The 14548-nt window shown below is 44.1% G+C and overlaps 11 protein-coding genes across 11 annotated transcripts, besides 5 other annotated features; 10 read left to right on the top strand and 1 right to left on the bottom strand.

Annotated features, from left to right (window-relative positions):
* Window positions 1–38: a microsatellite.
* Window positions 39–137: 99 nt separating this feature from the next.
* On the bottom strand, window positions 138–1796 carry TraAM80_07922 (uncharacterized protein; the record flags this gene model as incomplete). The annotated part of the gene is made up of 1 exon (XM_029384689.1): window positions 138–1796. The coding sequence occupies one exon, from the start codon at window positions 1794–1796 to the stop codon at window positions 138–140; it is 1659 nt and encodes a 552-aa protein (XP_029235461.1).
* Window positions 1797–2522: 726 nt separating this feature from the next.
* On the top strand, window positions 2523–3518 carry TraAM80_07923 (uncharacterized protein; the record flags this gene model as incomplete). The annotated part of the gene is made up of 1 exon (XM_029384690.1): window positions 2523–3518. The coding sequence occupies one exon, from the start codon at window positions 2523–2525 to the stop codon at window positions 3516–3518; it is 996 nt and encodes a 331-aa protein (XP_029235462.1).
* Window positions 3519–3709: 191 nt separating this feature from the next.
* On the top strand, window positions 3710–5293 carry TraAM80_07924 (putative RNA polymerase I; the record flags this gene model as incomplete). The annotated part of the gene is made up of 1 exon (XM_029384691.1): window positions 3710–5293. One exon carries the CDS (start codon window positions 3710–3712, stop codon window positions 5291–5293), a length of 1584 nt encoding a protein of 527 aa, XP_029235463.1.
* Window positions 5294–5477: 184 nt separating this feature from the next.
* On the top strand, window positions 5478–6320 carry TraAM80_07925 (dual specificity protein phosphatase; the record flags this gene model as incomplete). Its single annotated transcript, XM_029384692.1, has 1 exon — window positions 5478–6320. One exon carries the CDS (start codon window positions 5478–5480, stop codon window positions 6318–6320), a length of 843 nt encoding a protein of 280 aa, XP_029235464.1.
* Window positions 6321–6483: 163 nt separating this feature from the next.
* TraAM80_07926 (putative phopshatase) lies at window positions 6484–7332 on the top strand (the record flags this gene model as incomplete). Its single annotated transcript, XM_029384693.1, has 1 exon — window positions 6484–7332. One exon carries the CDS (start codon window positions 6484–6486, stop codon window positions 7330–7332), a length of 849 nt encoding a protein of 282 aa, XP_029235465.1.
* Window positions 7333–7585: 253 nt separating this feature from the next.
* Window positions 7586–8050, top strand: TraAM80_07927 (calmodulin; the record flags this gene model as incomplete). Its single annotated transcript, XM_029384694.1, has 1 exon — window positions 7586–8050. The coding sequence occupies one exon, from the start codon at window positions 7586–7588 to the stop codon at window positions 8048–8050; it is 465 nt and encodes a 154-aa protein (XP_029235466.1).
* A 239-nt stretch (window positions 8051–8289) lies between these two features.
* Window positions 8290–8739, top strand: TraAM80_07928 (RNA polymerase B subunit RPB8; the record flags this gene model as incomplete). Its single annotated transcript, XM_029384695.1, has 1 exon — window positions 8290–8739. One exon carries the CDS (start codon window positions 8290–8292, stop codon window positions 8737–8739), a length of 450 nt encoding a protein of 149 aa, XP_029235467.1.
* Window positions 8740–9035: 296 nt separating this feature from the next.
* Window positions 9036–9059: a microsatellite.
* A 71-nt stretch (window positions 9060–9130) lies between these two features.
* Window positions 9131–10384, top strand: TraAM80_07929 (putative U4/U6 small nuclear ribonuclear protein; the record flags this gene model as incomplete). The annotated part of the gene is made up of 1 exon (XM_029384696.1): window positions 9131–10384. The coding sequence occupies one exon, from the start codon at window positions 9131–9133 to the stop codon at window positions 10382–10384; it is 1254 nt and encodes a 417-aa protein (XP_029235468.1).
* Window positions 10385–10535: 151 nt separating this feature from the next.
* Window positions 10536–10572: a microsatellite.
* A 42-nt stretch (window positions 10573–10614) lies between these two features.
* On the top strand, window positions 10615–11133 carry TraAM80_07930 (uncharacterized protein; the record flags this gene model as incomplete). Its single annotated transcript, XM_029384697.1, has 1 exon — window positions 10615–11133. One exon carries the CDS (start codon window positions 10615–10617, stop codon window positions 11131–11133), a length of 519 nt encoding a protein of 172 aa, XP_029235469.1.
* A 205-nt stretch (window positions 11134–11338) lies between these two features.
* Window positions 11339–11364: a microsatellite.
* Window positions 11365–11465: 101 nt separating this feature from the next.
* TraAM80_07931 (mitochondrial RNA binding protein) lies at window positions 11466–11891 on the top strand (the record flags this gene model as incomplete). Its single annotated transcript, XM_029384698.1, has 1 exon — window positions 11466–11891. The coding sequence occupies one exon, from the start codon at window positions 11466–11468 to the stop codon at window positions 11889–11891; it is 426 nt and encodes a 141-aa protein (XP_029235470.1).
* A 782-nt stretch (window positions 11892–12673) lies between these two features.
* Window positions 12674–12704: a microsatellite.
* Window positions 12705–12742: 38 nt separating this feature from the next.
* Window positions 12743–14038, top strand: TraAM80_07932 (uncharacterized protein; the record flags this gene model as incomplete). The annotated part of the gene is made up of 1 exon (XM_029384699.1): window positions 12743–14038. The coding sequence occupies one exon, from the start codon at window positions 12743–12745 to the stop codon at window positions 14036–14038; it is 1296 nt and encodes a 431-aa protein (XP_029235471.1).
* Between the last annotated feature and the right edge of the window lie 510 nt (window positions 14039–14548).

A 14548-nucleotide genomic window follows, 5' to 3' on the forward strand; every position in this document is an offset into this window, starting at 1 on the left:
TATATATATATATAGTATATATATGTATTATATATTATTGAAAACATACTCAAGGAAGAAAAAAATCAATATATACATAGTCACAAAATGCTCCAAAACAAAACAAAATATATTGTTCAAAATGTTGAGAAGGAACTTCAATTTTGTTTTTTACAGCTCAATGATGACATGGCATTATCAACTCTTTTTTTTACTAAAGAATCAGTCGCATTCCTGAGAAACTTCTCGAAAAAACTTTGATTTCCTTCAGACTCTTCGGGTAACTCAATTGTACACCAAGAAGTAGTAATATTTTTTTCCCAAACCAATTTAGAAATAGGCTTCCAAGACGAAGATGAACTAACAACCGAGTCATCATTAAAATTTCTCTCGGTGGCCCCAAAAAAATCACTAATCATAGGTATATTTTTCCATTGAAATTGGATGCATTTCACTAATTTTTTAAGTCTTTCCTCTGACCGAAGTCCACCTAAAAGACAAGTCGAAAAAGGTTTCGACTGAATTTCAGTTCCCTCATTAACTAAAACGCATGCCGTCCGAGTTGAATGTTTAAAAACATCTTCTTGATGAACAAGAGGCAATCGTTTCTGCCGTTGGGGTATAAAAGACTGTGTAAGCATTGCCGTCTGACGTGTGATTCTTGAACTCTGCCATAATGACTGACATATATCCAGCAAGTGATAATGACGCGTAGAAGGAGAAAGAAAAGTATAAAACCGAATAAGCTCAGTAAATAGTTTTGACATAACTTCAGCGGAAAGCTCTACCCCGGCCCTCGTTGTAGGCTCTCCCGAAAAATGCAAACCAAGCGAAGATTTTAATGCTACAAATAAACAAATTGCAGCAAATTCCCCAGAAGTTCCACCACAAAGAATATATAACTCTGTAACCAAGAGCGCAGACTCCATATTGGTATTATCTCCATTTATTATTCTAGTTAAATCCAAAATAAGGTATCTGCTACACTTGATACCTTCCATAAACAAATTCTCGGCAGTCACACGCTCACTCAGTATGGGAATGACTCTATAAGACAATAGTTGGAGAAAAGACCTATACCATATATGCCATAACAGTGTATCCTTTGAAAAACTGTATGCGTTATAAAGTCCATTCATACAGACGTCCTTGAATAATAATTCAAAATCCAATCCTTCATTCTGATACATCTGCATATTTTTATAGCCAATACTTCGTAAAATCATTAATGAAACTCTCCCCCCAAGAGAATGCAGTTCTTTGAATTTATTAAATTGATTCCAAATACACTCCTGACCAAATGCGGTTATCCGGTTTTTCTGTGCAATACATTTGGCAACATATGCCTTTGAATCTAACCAGCATCTTGAGATTGGACTTCCCCCATGAAGAGAAAAACTGTTAAACCATCTATCAAATGTAGAAATCGATATATAGGCGCCACATTCCTCAAAAACAACTACTTGTATCAGTATGGCCAATATGGTTGCTATACATGCTCGCTTAGGAGGCTCCAAAGGGACGTTAGAACGAGCAAATGATACCGGAACGCACTTCTCCTTAATTAACTGATAATAATGAGCTGTAGCACCTACTTGCTGGGCTAAAGAAGGCAACAAATCTTCCAAGCTGTAAACTTCTATACCCCGTTTCCGTTCCTTCTCAGCCTCAAGTTTCGAGGCCCTTATGTAATATATCTCGGCAAGTTGCGTGGCAAATCGAGCTTGAGGTCGTGATTGGATACTATCTAACCCTCGCTCCTCATTCCTCAGTCGTTTCAATGGATTTGAGCTATCAAATTCAAAATCCTCAAACATCTCCTCCTTATTAATATATATAAACAACAAACATGGTAAAAAAGATAAATTTGCGACGACCACAATTCAAAAACCATGCTCCATAACCATTTATCCCGACGGTGTCTTCCACAACGAAATAACCACAGGTGCAACAAACATCCGCAGCAAAAGAAAAGAAACGCCGCCCAACATGTCCCTTCAAAAATCAACTCCGTAAAGAATAGTAACAAAGGCCACGCGCCACCCCTCTCTCCCTCCTCGTATGCCGGCGCCCACCGCCACGCGGCCCACAAGGGTGCCCCGCCCACCCGGGCATCTGGCGGAGCGGCTCGCGCACGCGAACCTCTACAAACGCCGCGGCGCGGTCGCACGGCGTTGTGTCGTCGGGGTTTGCTCGTACGCAGTCGGGGGGGGGCGCTTTTTTTTTTTTTGCTTCGGCCTCCTGCCGCGTGGAGTGGTGGAGAAACGTATATTGCTTTTTGCTTTGAAATGGCATTTGTAAAAAAAAGCAGGGGAGTTATGTCGTAGTTTGGTTCAGGCGTTTTTTGTGCTTTTGTTTACGAATTGCGTAGGCGCCCGAAACGGCGTCGCAGCTTTTTTTTTTGACTTTATTAAGGTTTCTCTTGTGTTTTTGTTGCCATGTATATATGTATATGCCATGATTTTGCATTGTCGTTTTTTCCATGATACTTCAAAGTAATAATCTTTCTGGTTTCATTTTCTTGGTTATTTCTTGTTGTTTTAATGCTAGTTTCTCCCAGGTTTGTGATGTTGGCCAGTCTCTTTTACACGCGTGCACCGCCCCGGGAGTTGGATGAGACAGCGGGAAAAGGAAACAATCCCAAAGGTGATTTTAGAACCTATTTGAAAGACGAAAATACTCCAATTTCTTTGCCTCAGCAGTCAGCTGTAACAAATTGCACTTCTTCATCTGGGTATTTGACCTCTCATAAACAGCGCCGAAAGAGTCATTCAGGGGTATTTATTTCATCTGCAGATGTTTTCAAGATCGCTGATGAACCTTCAACGTCATTTTTTGAGAGTGAGAGTACGAAAAATGATCCCATTTTAGATGAAACGGCTTTTTTGGAAAGGATTAAACCCTTGTTTCATGGCTGGTTAGTGAGAAGGCGTATGAGAAGTCGCTTGGGCTGTCTATTGATATCACAAATTCTTGAATTCAAAAACCGAAATAGAGTTCAAAATAAATTAGACAGATTAAGTGGTGATGACAGCTCACATAGAGCCATTTGTATCTCGCATCTTGTTTCTTTTTTAGAGCATGGAGTAAGTAATAAAGAAGATGATGAGCGACAGAAAACACCGAAGAAAAAAGTTGTGAAATTGCTAACAAAACCCAGTTTTGAGACTAAAAAGCGTTCTTCAGATGTTAAGTTGTATCGTCAATTATCGCTTCCATTGTATTCGTCTGATAAAGCCAAGATAATAGGACAACATATACTTACTTCTTTACAAGAGGCAGTGGGAACAGAGGAGTCTGATAGAGGTAACATAATAAGAGATATTACCCCCACCTTTTTATCCGAGAGAAGGTCAGTGTTTCTTCTTACTATCTTTGGTTTGGAAGATTCTGAGAAGCGTTTTGCACAAATTCCAAGATTGGTAATGGGAGATGGATCGGATGTTTTGAGTTCTGATCGCTCTTTTATTTCCATGTTTGGCGGTCAATACTTTCAGGTCATAGAAAACCTAAATCATTTGTATGGTGCTTTGCGCTAGCACATTTTATTACTTATTATTATTGCATTATTGTAGTTGTTTTGCGTCATGAGTGAAACGTACGTGTGTGTATGTGTTTTGGTTTACATCACGGTTTTTCTCGTACATTTATTTGATGCAATAAGGTTTACGGTATCTTGTCTCCAGAGTGATACATATTTAAATCTTTTTCCCTATTTATTTCAGGTTCCATGAGACGGTTTCTGAACAGCCAATGGCCAAGGGAAGGTGCTAAAAGATGCTTTGCGTTACCTTGGACATCCTCTATTCCCCCTAGGGATGATATTCGCTGGGAGGGCATCGGGAATTGTGTGGTCCAACAGGCCCTAGCTGCAGATACCGGTCGCTTGGCCTTTGAAGAGTGTGCTATTGCTAGACAACAACTAGAAACTCTTGTTCAGTCCGCCGGATATGATGCGAATGTTTACGTGTTTGGTGGATTGGTGGTTTTGGGACTTTTAGAAGTGGGGGGAGATGTGGATTTTGTGGGTGTTCTTGACGTTGAACCTGGAATTGGAGAAGCAGGTGATATTGTGTCCCGTTTATCGCGAGAAATGCGACGCCTCGGTATGAAAAGTGGTGCATTACCAAGAGCTCGTGTTCCTATTATAAAGGTTGATAGAGTGAGTAAATTGCTTCCTGGTACACCACTTCATCACTTGTCTGCCTGTGGTTTGTTTCAATTTACACGACAGCTAAATAATACTGAAACAGAAACGTTCCGTACGCGGATGCAAGAAAACTATTCTGCCACTCTTGTTGACTGGAATAACAACCATCAGTTTGCAACGATTGAATTTGCGTCTACCACAGCGCTCATATCTGCACTGACACAGGTAAAACGGCATGAAGGAATCGATATTCCTCTTCGTCTTCCGGTTGATCCAAGAAATGGACCAGAAATATACAGGCTACCCTTTGATTTTTGTTTCTCATCTATAGGCCTGAGAAACTCATACCTTTTGGGTAATGCTCTTTCACATTACGAATTTTCTAGGCATTTACTTCTTTTGATCAAGAAGTGGGGTCGAAGTAGCGGAGTTGTAAACTCGATAGATGGCCTTCTTGCAAGTTATGCCTTAACTGTTATGTGTACTCATTTTTTGATCAAAGTTGGGAAAATACCTAAAGTGTCAACGCTGCGTTCTACAGATGAGCCACAGCTTCTTCCATTATTTCCAGATTATCGTCCACTTCATGATGGTAAAGACTCCGACGTTGCAGAACTCGGATTTTTAACCGCAGCCTTTTTTGAATACTACAGTCGTATTTTTGATTATGAAAAAGGTGTCGTTTGTACAACAAATACAAATCTTCTTAAGAAAACAATGCGCTGGGAAAAATCTCCTGGACTGGAAACTGGACGACCACCGTTTTTCGAGTTTGCCATCAAGGATCCATATGGTTTGGACAATATAGGTAGAAATCTTGACCGAGAAGCCACAGAATATGTTAGAGATGCTCACATTGGCGCTCTAAAGTCTCTACTTGAGGGAATAAACGACCCCGAGTTTACGATCAACACCGTTATACAATCCCCACCACGACCACATAGGAAAAATCGTACGCTAGCCTCGAGGGGTATTGCCTCTATAAATTGCTCGCCGGACCAACTGGAGGCTTATCACATGATGAAAAAGATGGAGTTTCACGAACGTAGAAAGGACATGGAACAATTTGGTCAGAGAACTGTGAGACGTTCAGAGCAACAACGTGTTGTATCAAATGTCGCCAATGACGTTCTTGGCTGGATACGTAGCGATGACTCTCAATAACAGAAATAAGAAGAAATGTTGTAGATACTCCATATATAGGAGTGATCTGTTTGCTTTCATCTTGATGTTTGATACCGTTTGGAATTTTTTGTTTCTTTTGTGAGGGGTGGGAACATAGCTTTACTAATAATGTGTTTGCTTCTACCCGCTTTTGAAAACTTTTGTTGTTTAGGTTGAAGTTGGCATGTATGATGTTCTCAAGAAGATCCACTGGTCTCCACAACAAAGAATTGTCCCAACCATAGAAACAATCGCTATTGAAAATGATGCACCATGGCGACCATTAAGTAAGATTTTTGAGGGACTTTTCTTGACGTGTGAGGAAACCATATGCAATCGTTGTTTTGCACAAAGAAGTGGGATTTCTCTTATTTTAACATTAAATGGAAGCGATTATGTCGCCCCGTATAGAGTGTATGAGTATTCTTATGATACACAATGCTGCGTTTATACCAAATTGCCGTCGTTTTCTGAATTTCTAACTAGTCTTGATCATTACACGAGCCAAGAAACGCCCGAGGAGGTTCAATTACGGAAGGTTTTTATCCGCTCAGTTCCTGCTGAAGATAGTGCAGCGTATGATATTAGCCGTCACTTTTCTGAATTATGTACACTTATAGAGCTAGTGATGGTAAATCGAAAAAATCTTCAAAAATCTTGTCTACCTTTACATTCTTTGGGGGTTCATTGCCTTGTGGGTGCGAGTCGTTCTGTTGCAGTGGTTGCAGCCTATATCATGAAGCGAAGTGGGTGCTCTAAGGATGAGGCACTCTTAATCGTGAAAAACGCCCGTCCCGTAGCAAATCCAAATCCTGGGTTTCATGCTCAGCTTTTATATTGGGAAAAAGCGGGATATTATCGGGTAGTAGATAGCTTGACTGCTTCTCTTACTGCCAATGAATTACGCCACAAAAGTATGCTGAAAACATATATGGAAAAATATTTTCCCCTAGTTCTCCGTGCTAACAAGTTGGGGTGCGATAGGGAGTTTTTTCGCCCTTGTTATAGCGGAAGCATGTCTCGGTGAAGAGGAGCTTCGTGATGCCTTGGAAAACGTTTATGAACATATTTTGCGTTCTATAGCTGATGAGGTGTTTGCCGATGTTCCTGCGTTTTTTGATAACGTTTGTGAGGCGATTGCAGCGTTTTTGAATTTTTTTCCAATTTTGCCCACTTGTACTATCCCAAGGATGAACTACTTCTTTGATGATGCGTTCTATTATGAAATTTGCAAAGGCCTTGCCGAAGTAGGGGCTAGAAGTGGTGACCCCTCCACGACTGTGAAGGCGTTTTGCACTTTTTTTGAGGCAGTTGGCTCAAAACATTTATCGAGGAATCAGGGCGGGCGACCGCGAATGATTGACTCCGTTGGGAAAACAGTTGAGGTGTCTTTTGAGGAATTGAGATTATCTTTCCCTTTTCTTCCTTTTTTGGCGCCATTTGCGGCAGGATTCGTTTTACAGCACGAATTTGAATTTGCTGGCGGGGGAAAATGGACGATACAAGAGGTGGAAAGTAAACTTTTTGAGGTACTATCAATGTTTCGGGAAAACTTCCTTTTAACAGCTTCGGGGACCGAGACCTCTTCTGATCCTTTTTTCAAGCCCGGTCGCTGGCATGCTGGCTCACGGCTTCGTTTTTTGGAGTCAGACATGGAGGTAAAAGTGATGGAAAGTGTGGAGAGGGGTTCTGCATTGTTGGATGCTATAAAGCCCTATTTGAATTTGGATGACATAGACTCAAGTGTTTGTCTAGCTTGGATGCGCAAGCTCACGGGTGCAGTCATAGGCACAAGATTCTTTTATGATGCAGTTGATAGTTATTTTATTCTTCACTACTCTCAGTGTATTAGTGTGAATGCAGCGTATTTGCTTGCAGATAAGTTTGCACCGTGGGAAGAAATTTTTTATATACTACAAACTGCATCTAATTTGTATGCCAAAAAATGTGGTGCAGACTCTTTTTCTTTTTTGGTATGGATAAGAAAAGAGTTAGCTCCATTGATTTCACAGGGTATTGTCTCTATCCCTGCATTGTAGGGACTCTTTACCAATTGTTCAAGTTTACTCTGACCAATATTGTTAGAGAAAAAAAAATTATCTTGCATTTTAATTCCAATTTTGCATTTTCCGCCTACAATAATGCTTTTTTTTTTCTTGTTGTTGCTGTCGTTGAGTTTTAATATTATGTAATGAATATTGGTGATTTAAAGACGATCACGTCCTATTGTTGTTACTCTTTTTTTGCTCTTCGTCTCTTTCAATCCTCGTGTGAGAGGGCAGTTTGCTCGAAATGGCAAGTGCGTTCGATGACGTCACTCGCCAGTTTCTGAAGCGCAACTATGACGTGTTTGACCGTGACAAAATTGGGCGTGTGCCTTTAGCGGACCTTATCACTCTCCTTCAGATATGTGGAGCCACACCCTCTCAGTCTGACGTAGAGTCCTGGAAGATAGAGGCGGATCCTGATGGACGTGGGTCCATGAACTTCGATGGCTTTTGCCGTGTGATGATGATAGCTTTTCAAAACATGAAAACTGCGAAAGATCTTAAGAATGCGTTTCAAGGAATTGATCCTGATGGCAAAGGGTTCTTGTCGCAACATGAGCTACGCTATTATCTGACGAGGTATGGTGACTGCTTGAGCACAGAAGAAATGAACGAGTTCGTTGAGGAGATGCGGTCTGAGATGGACATGGAAGGCAACTTTGTTTACTCAGACTTGGTTTACAAGATGATACACGAAATGTTTCATTGACGTTGCAATCTGACGACCTTTCTCTGGGCTGCGAACACGTGTGCGTTACTGGAGGTTGATGTATATTTTTGTTGTTGATCTTGTAGGTGTTTTGTGTTGCTTGACCCAACGTATGTGCTGCGGCGTTGTAAAAGTGTGTGTGTATGTGCTTTTACTGTAAGCCTCTTTTTTTGGTTGCACTCTACTTTTTTTTTTTTCTCCCTTTCGGTCAACCTGTGTGTTGTGCGACCAAAGTGAGGATGGCGACCGTACCTGTAATTCTGGAGGACACCTTCACGGTCACGGCTCTCAATCCGGATGGAGTTGTCTACATTAGGGTCTCGCGAATTCATTGCAAGAATGAGCGCGGAAATCTCACCATCACAGCTGACATTAACACCGAGGAGTTTCCAGTAAGCTTGGATGATCGTCTCACTATTATGCTGGCGAACTCCATTGAGTTGTCTGGGCAGTCGGGTGCAAAACATTACGACCAGAGTGTCTACCACCGTGAAACACGTTTGCAGGACTGCGACTACGCCATGCATGGTCGCGTGTATGGCCATGAGGTGGATGAAAGTAGCTTGGATGTTAGAGTACACATTAGCTGTGGTGGACTTTTGACACAAGTTATTGGTAGTCCGCATAGCTTGCGGGACATTCACTACAATAGTGATGTCTACATCTTGATAAAACGTGTGGGAAAATAAAGTGGAAAATACCATCATCATCTTTAGGGTGGCGATGGTTTTCCGTAATGGTTGTGCCATCAATTTTAACTGACTGAAAAAAAAAAAAAGAAATTAAAAGAGGGAAATAGATACATGCTTTCACGCACCGAGGAGACCGGCACTAATTTTTTAAGAAGTTTTTATCTGTTTGTTTCCTAAAATAGAAAGCTGAAGAAGCGAAAATGGGAAGGCATGCTCATACTTTCCCAGTTGTTCTTTCTCTCTCCGCATGCATATATATATATATGAACCACTTATTGTGGTATTCTTTGGAATTTATTTGTTTTTTTTTTTTTTTTGTGATTGGGGGTTGCGTTTGTGCTGCGTGGCCTGATGTAGTTCTGTTAGCTGTGGCTCCAAAGACCTAACTATGAGGCGTTCCAGAAACAAGGCCCTTGTTTGTCTGCGTGAGGCGTTTATACGTCAGCAGCGGTGCTGCAACACGGATGGGAGACAGCCGTATCGACGTCGCTCCTCGGATCCTCAAACCATTAGGGAGATCGGTAATTTTCAGAGGGATTTGCGGTTTTCGAAGCGGCGTCCTCTTCCAACGGCGCCATGGCTGCAGGACAAGAAGCGAACCTACATGGATGATGCTGAACGATTGTATGGACGGAAGGAAACGTGGTGCAAGGTTAAGGATGTGGCACTGCGTGAGAAGTTGGCGTCTTTGCTACAAGACTGTTTGAAAGACATGATTGACGCAACTAAACTGGAGGTGCGTAGCGCAAAGAAGTATATGCAGCTCACCAACCAAATGGACTCTGAATATCGTAGTTACGTGGCTGCAGCAACCTTTTCCTTTCCACACGCGCTTCGTTCTTGGGCACTGACGGTGTGTCAGAAGGAGGGAGAGGAAAACCGTCTGCTGTCTGCACCATGTGGTGCTCAAGAAGGCGCTTCATCATGTGAAGACGGTGCTACTTCTCCGCTTGCAGACGAGGAATGTGAAAATGCGACCAACGAAGGAGGGCAAAACCAAATGATACATCTGACGCGGAGGAAGTTTTTGGAATCGCGACGTCGCCAAGGTGAGGAGGCCGTGCTGGAGAATACGCCTGCCACCATGGATCTCTTGAAGGATGAGAAGCGAACCGCCCCTTATTCGGCATTTCCGTTTTTGCGTCAACGAGCCATGGAGAAGGAAACCACTCTGGACCCGTCTTTGGTGGATTGGACTGCAAAGTACTTTCCAGAGGACGACGACCGCACTTTCTCCTCCCCACCAAAGCTCCACAGGGATACAGAGGAGGGGGGAACAAGTTCGGCCTCTTCAATTGCACCAACGTCAACAGGGAATAATGATTCCCCCTATTCTAAGCCAAATGCACGTCGTCGATTGCAGCGCTCGCTAAGGCTGCATGAAGACATGCATCGTCCCACATTTGATGCGGAGGGGGTGTTTTACCGTGTTCGTCGACAAGGCAACGAAGAGGATCGTGCGGCGAAACCGCGGGCTGCCCGTGGCTCTGACGCAAAAACTGACCGAAATGGCGAAGTGGTGAAGGTGCCATGGGACACTGTGGTGAAGGCAAACGAGCAAGGCTACTCTGTGGATGTCTTACGTGCAAAGGAGCGACTACTACGGCTTTCAAGAGGCGAGGATCCAGCGACCATTCCGTGATCTTTCCCTTTTACGTTATCAACTGCTTCCTACAGAAGGTGTTGCTGTTGCTGCTACTGTGCTTCTTGTCTGCCAACGTGGTGGGCAACGGTTTGTTTGCGGTGCGTAAAACAGTAAAGATGGGAGAGAGACCGTAGTATTTCTCTCCCCGTTGTTGTTGTTTTTTTTTTGTTTTGTATTTTTCTTGTGGAACGTCTCGTTGGTGCAGTGGACACTGGATGAGTGCGCATATGGTAGGAACATGGTTGAGAGGACAAGTCGTTAAGTGTAGTGCGGACCATGGTGTTGGCGCCATCAAGCCATTCCTACAGGCTGTCACCGTTGCTTACTCGCGTGAGGGAGCGTTGCTGAATGTGAAACCAACCGATCACATCATGTTTTTTTTTGACGATATACACACGAAGGGTGGGAAACGGCCTTTGTATGCGAAAAGCCAAGAGCGACTTACCGCAGTGCTTCCCATTATACATATGGGTAGTGTGGTTAGCTTCACACTGCGCCATCGTGTTTTTTTACAGAAAGACCTCATGGTAGGCGCATGTCAAGGGATTGAAGCGGATAGAGTGACAGTAGATGGCGAGGCATCATTAAAAACTTCTTCACATTGCCTAAGTAGTATTGAGTGGCTGACATGGAGGGAGGAGCAGAGGTGTTTAGAGAGTCTGCTTCAGAAGAGAGGCCAGATAGATGCCCCCATCACCCATAGTGACATCTTGGACTCGTTCAGCGTTATGCCCATTGAGTTTTGAGGCGCTGGGAGGGACACGGAACTTTGTTGTTTTGCTTGACTTCTGTCAGGAAGCACTCAACGAGCACAGAGGGGAGGGAACGCAACCAACATTCTTTCCGTAAGTTACACCCACCTACCATTCTTTTCCTATTTTTTCCTCCCTGCTTCAGCTTGCACAATTGGTAAATCTCTGGTGTTTCTCATAGTTGCTTCCTTGCCTTATTTCTCTCTTTCTCTCTCTCTCTATCTCCCCAAGCCAGGGCGGTGAAGGGGAAGCATCTAGCACTACAACCAAAAAGGAAAGAAGAGGAATCTAATTTGCCACATTTGCAATCAACGAACAACTTCTCCATGTTTCGTGCCTCGTACATCTGTCGTATTGCGCCATGCAGCGTGCTTTACAACAAGGGAAAGGTGATATCGTGGATGTCGGGACGTGGCTTCGGCTTCATTGAGGACGACGCGGACAAGAAGCAGCACTTCGTGCACTTCTCTGCTCTCCAGACAGAAACAGGTGGGTTTCGCTCCCTCGCCGTAGGCCAGGAGGTGGAATTTGAGGTTGCTTCACAGGATGGACGCACCCGCGCGGAAAATGTGACCTCACCGGGGGGTTCGAAGTTGCCATCCGGCCCGCGACCGCCGGAGGGCACGGGACGCGGCCGCGGTGGTGGTCGTGGCCGTGGCGGCGGTGGCCGAGGCTTTGGTGGCAGTGGAGGCCGCGGGGGCGGCGACAACTACTCGAGCAGGGGCGACCAGAACCTTAGCGACGATTTCTAAATCAGAGCAGAGGAAAAAGTGAGGAGAATAACGGACACTGGGTGTGCATGTTGGTTATGCAACAAGGGTGAGGTTATAAAGCAGGAACGGGCTGACACATTTTGTCTGGGGTCTGCCGGAAGCGAGAGATTGGCGTCTGATGCAAGTACAGTGCGAGGAAGAGCCAACACAACAACAACAACCCAAGAAGAGGTAATAAAAACAGGCATGTACATGTTAAGAATGGGAGCAACATTACTAGAAGGACATGAAATGAAACATACATCGCGTGATAAAAAGCCGGTGGGGTACCGAGTTTACATGCGCGCTGTTCCGCCGTACTCACAATCTTGAAGGACGTTCATATCGTTTGCACACGCAAGAGAAGAGACACGCACCCATCCACATGAAACCGAAAAAGAAGAGAGAAGCCTTCGCGGGAATTGGGAGCAGAAGGGTCAATGAAACTTACGAAGGAATGGAAAATAATTATTAAAAAAAAACAGGGGGAAAAGAATAAGAAACAAATGGAAAAGAATCACCTCAGACCCACTCCTGTTGCCTTCGTAGCATTCACTTTAGAGAGGAGGCAGGGGCTCGCCATTTACCTGAAACAACTTGTTTTGTTGCTTTTCAAGCTGGATTTGAAGTTTTGTTTTGTGTGTGTGTGTGATATATTTTTTTTTTTTGATCCCGTCATCCGCCATTTTTGGTTGTTGTTCTTTTTGGGCTTTTCTTCTCTCCTCCTCGCTGCAAACCCTTATGTTAGGTACTTTAAACAAGCGTCACACATTTTCTCCGACTAATAAATATATATATAATATAATATAATATTTTTTTTCCTTTGGTTTCCTTGAGACACGTAGAAAAAAATGGCCTTACACGATGGTGGCGAAAGTTCCTGTTATTGCCCCATGTGTAAGCTCACATGCTACGTTTCTGGTGTGTACGGCAATCAGCGAAGAGCATCGAAGCATGTGATGCTCGCTCGTCCGTCGCCTTTTTTTGCGGGAACAGGAGGTATTCCTCCGCCTTTACCCTCGCTGGATCTGGCTTCGTCTCCGCAACGACTGCGTGTGTGCCCCGTTTACGAGGCCTATGGCTTTTGTCCATTTTCTTGCGTCTGTTTTTTGCCTCATGTTGCTGGAAATACGCCCCTGGTGCGTCCAGCACATGACGCTAACAAGGAGTTCGATCGTCTCGTTACGGTGTCACGCTTGCAGGAGGATCAGGATCTGTGGAACTGTGCTGTGTGTGGGTATGAGGGTATAGACGAAAACAGTCAAGGTAAGGTTGGTGAAACATACTACTACCGCCAATGCCCTAACTGTTCCTTAATGTGCTACCATCCACATCTGACTTATTTAATAGGGACTGTACTGGAAGCAGCTGGCGATGATTACCAAATCTTCAAAACCGTCATAGATCGGTATCGAGAGGCAATACCGGATATTTTAAAGATACCTCTAACCTACGAGGCACACCGTCTCTCATCTATGGCATTTGCTTGGAGTTTGGTTTCACCCAAATGTGTAAAGGATGCATTGGATGCTGCGTATCGAGCGCTACCTGAGATGGTGGCACTCGTCAGCATTGGTAGCGGCAGTGGATACATAGAACATGTTTTTAACAGAGTGGCAAATGGCGTGGCGGCAGTTCCAAACGGTCCGGATGTGTCTTTGGGTACGTCCTCTTTTGAGGGTGTGCATGCCTGCTTTTATCCACATAAAAAAATACCTATTTTTGCTTTTGATGAAGTTGCATTAAACTGTCCCTACAGCGTTGCAGTTTCGTTAGGAGGCCCAGCTTCACTTCTCTCTCTAAATTGTGCTAAATCTGTTTTGCTCCTGTGTTGGCCACCATTTGGTTCCCCCCAGGAGGAGCAGAGTTCCATGGGCTTTGAGTCACTGGAGTACTTTACCCAGGCTGGGGGAAACGTTGTTATTTACATTGGAGACGTGGCATCAACGGGGGACTGGCGGTTTCACGAGTTGCTTTACACACATTACAAGCTTGTCAAGGAGTACACAGTTCGTCGTGAGTTGCGTCGGTGGTATCCTCAAGAAATGGGTCTTGTTTACGCCGGGAACGACACCATCGGTGTCTACAAAAAGAGGGAACAGCCGCTGCCTTCGCCACAATGGCAGTGGGGAGGCTGTAGTAGTTGAATAACGTGAGCCCACAGACAATGCTTTCCCTCTTTTCTTTTATTGCTTAGATTTTGCGATAGGGGAATGGGCTGGCGTGACGTGCGTCTGGTAATGTATGAATGAATAAAAGAATAAAAATAATAAACTATTGCCCCAATAGTGCCTTCTTCTTTTCATTGTTTTCCTACCTGTAGTGCCTCCAAATGTGTGTGCACAGAAAGACAAGTGCTTGCATGTGCGGTTTTCTGCGTCACACGTTGTCTACGACACTCTCTGCACTTTTCGAGGTGTAGTGGGCAGCCGCCACGGAGGGGCCTTTAGTGGGGTTGTGCAGTAGCTGAAGTGGCCCGATGGTATTTACGTTTGACGTTTTCCCATGAACTCGTCGGCACGTGAGCGAGCACGTGGACGGCACTTGCACCGTGGCGGATGGTGATTATTATTATTATTTTTTTTGTACGGCTGGGTCAAAAACCAAGGTGAGGCATTGGGCCTCCTTGCAACGGCCCATGGCGGCACACGGCTCTC

Source organism: Trypanosoma rangeli (genome assembly GCF_003719475.1).
Source record: "Trypanosoma rangeli strain AM80 chromosome Unknown Tra_15.4_contig_00357, whole genome shotgun sequence".
In the NCBI taxonomy this organism is placed as follows: Eukaryota; Euglenozoa; class Kinetoplastea; order Trypanosomatida; family Trypanosomatidae; genus Trypanosoma; species Trypanosoma rangeli.